Genomic DNA, 2,500 nt, shown 5'->3' on the forward strand with positions numbered 1-2,500 from the left:
CTTGCCTCCTCTTTGCAATGTTATTATATATATATATATTTTTTTTATAACAAGGTCTATATTTGTCACTGGTTATGCTGTTTTTGTTGAGCAGACTTCATATTATCTCTCTAAGTAATAACAATAACAAAGTAATATTCATATTTGTGTGTATGTGTGTTTTTTTTTTATTATTTTCTATAAGTCACTCTTTACTATCAGTCATGGCAGGCAGGAAAAGGCTCTTTAGCAAGGAAATATTTACCTTTACAGGCATGGCTTTGGGTGGTTATTTTCCAATCTCATTTACTGGTGAAAATACTTCAAGAATCCTTTATTAAATGCCCACTGAGTCTGATCTTCCTCCAAAAGCTTTTTATGTTCATGACAAGTCATTCCCATCACCCCAACCCTCAGCCAAATTTTTCATGATGACATTCCTGTCTCCCTGGCCCTCAACCAATTTTTTTAACAACAAGAAGGTCATGTCACCCAGGTACAGGGGATAACTATTCCTCTTCCATGTATTATATCTAATAGTTTGTGAATGATTATATTATTTTTTATTTTTGTGTGAAATTATGATGTCGTTGAAGATGTTGAGTAGATTATAGTCATAAATATTTCCCTAACAGGTTTGTTGTTGCAGACCTTTTAAACAACATTCTGTGTGCTGCAGTCTTTGATGGACATGGAGGAAGTGAATGTTCTGAATTTTGTGCTCAGAATCTTGAGGTAAGGTTTTATATGCTGTAAAATATTTGATATCTTCTAAGGATGGCAAAGAGAATTTTCTTATCCTGTATACTGAGCAATTTATATGCATTTTTTTATTTATTTTGAAGAAGGTTGTTCTTTATAGCCAGCAGTTTCAGATTTTCAGATAGAAAAATTGAACTTTGGTACTACCAAGAATAGTATTTCAATACCTTCTTTTCCATAGGTCTGTCTTTCACTATTAGATGAAGGAATTAGGAGGTAAAAGGAGATGAAATACAGAGATTCTATGATGTGTGCCGAGACAAAAATTAAACATTAGAGATGTGAGTGAAATTGTAAAAGTCCACCTTACTACACACTGGGAACCACATGTGTTTTATATTGCATTTTGAATGATGCCCAAAATATATCCTGGCAAGTTTAGTGCACTGAAGGATTGATCCACTTATGATTAAAGTAGCAGCATATTCTTTTGTGCTTCAATTCACCTTTGAAGAAGAATAGAATATAGAGACTTAATGAGCTATCCCAAACAAATAGAGTTCCCTAATGCACACCAGCACATGTTTTCATCTGGACAGAGGATGAGAAAGGAGAGCTTGACAATCAGGCTGAATGTCTTGAGAATTTAAGGACTATAGTTACCACAAAATAATCTTTGGATCTACCCAATATATGCCTAAAGATCTATTGTTAATAATTGTTTTGCATTTTTCTTAGAGAGTCCAGAGACCCATAAGAGGAGTTATGAAAAACTCACTACTATTTCAAAGTCATTAGTAAAATGTTTTCAGGATAAATCTTGTTCACAATACCCTTTTTTTTCCCACATTGCTTCTCTTCCTAAATCATATAAGCCTCAGTCCAATCTTGTCAGATAAAGAAAAAACAAGATTTTGGTTTGGAGACAAGAGAATCTGCTAATTAAAGAGATAAATTTATGCAATGACCCCACAAAGTTGGCTTTCATGTATTTCTGCTGGCCCTGACTTCCTACTAAAAGTTGTTCATTAGGGTCAGCCTTGCAAGATATCAAGTGCTACGTATAAACTTCAGAAGCATGAACTGCTAATGAATCCATATCTTACTGTCACCTGAAACTGAAAAGAAAAGAAAAGCGATATAGTGATCCAAGGTGATGTAATCTGATGATAGCACATTTCAAATGTGTCCAACTGACAATGAGATGCCCTTCCACAGCATGTTAGTTTGTCACTCAGAATCTGTCCTGGTTTGCGGATGTTTTGGTGATGCAGTTGACAGGCAATAAACAGTATGGTGGAGTATGATCACTGTATTGGTGTGGTAGATAATAATCTTTTATCATAAGTTTCAATAAATAAGGATTCGTCAAAAGATTTTGCAGTGAACAATCTGATCTGGTGGGTGATCAGGGAAACTCAGTGTACTTATACTTTATTTGAAATAAAGTATAAGGGGAGTGGTGCTGGAGGACTGTCCTGACAAGGGGAAAACCTGACTGTATTTTCTTTAATGCTGGCATGACATGAGTGGGGACATCAAAAATCAAGATAAAAGGTAAACAGGTGAGATAGGTGTGACTAGTAATTGACTCCTTGGCAACAAAGTATATGTGGATCCATCTATGAGTAAACAGAAATGATAAACTAAAATCACATTGGAGATGGCTTGTATGTAGAGTTCCCTACAGTTCCACCTGGTACATCCCTGTGGTGTAATGGCTGTATTTTTTTTAACAATACATACAATATATTCATTATTCTGTGAATGAGATGCCCTTGTTGTAACAAAGCCTGTGATTAGCTTGTGATGTTTTGCA

The 2,500-nt window shown here is 35.0% G+C and overlaps 1 protein-coding gene across 1 annotated transcript in view; it reads left to right on the forward strand.

Annotated features, from left to right (window-relative positions):
• LOC119577921 (protein phosphatase 1K, mitochondrial-like) overlaps positions 1-2,500 on the forward strand; it is a gene marked incomplete at its 3' end in the record, with an annotated part of 9,854 nt that overhangs the window by 2,202 nt on the left and 5,152 nt on the right. The window contains 1 exon segment of the mRNA XM_037925595.1: positions 615-714. Coding sequence (XP_037781523.1) covers positions 615-714 — 100 coding nt within the window.

The sequence above is a fragment of the Penaeus monodon genome, chromosome 10 (assembly GCF_015228065.2).
Source record: "Penaeus monodon isolate SGIC_2016 chromosome 10, NSTDA_Pmon_1, whole genome shotgun sequence".
NCBI lineage: Eukaryota > Metazoa > Arthropoda > Malacostraca > Decapoda > Penaeidae > Penaeus > Penaeus monodon.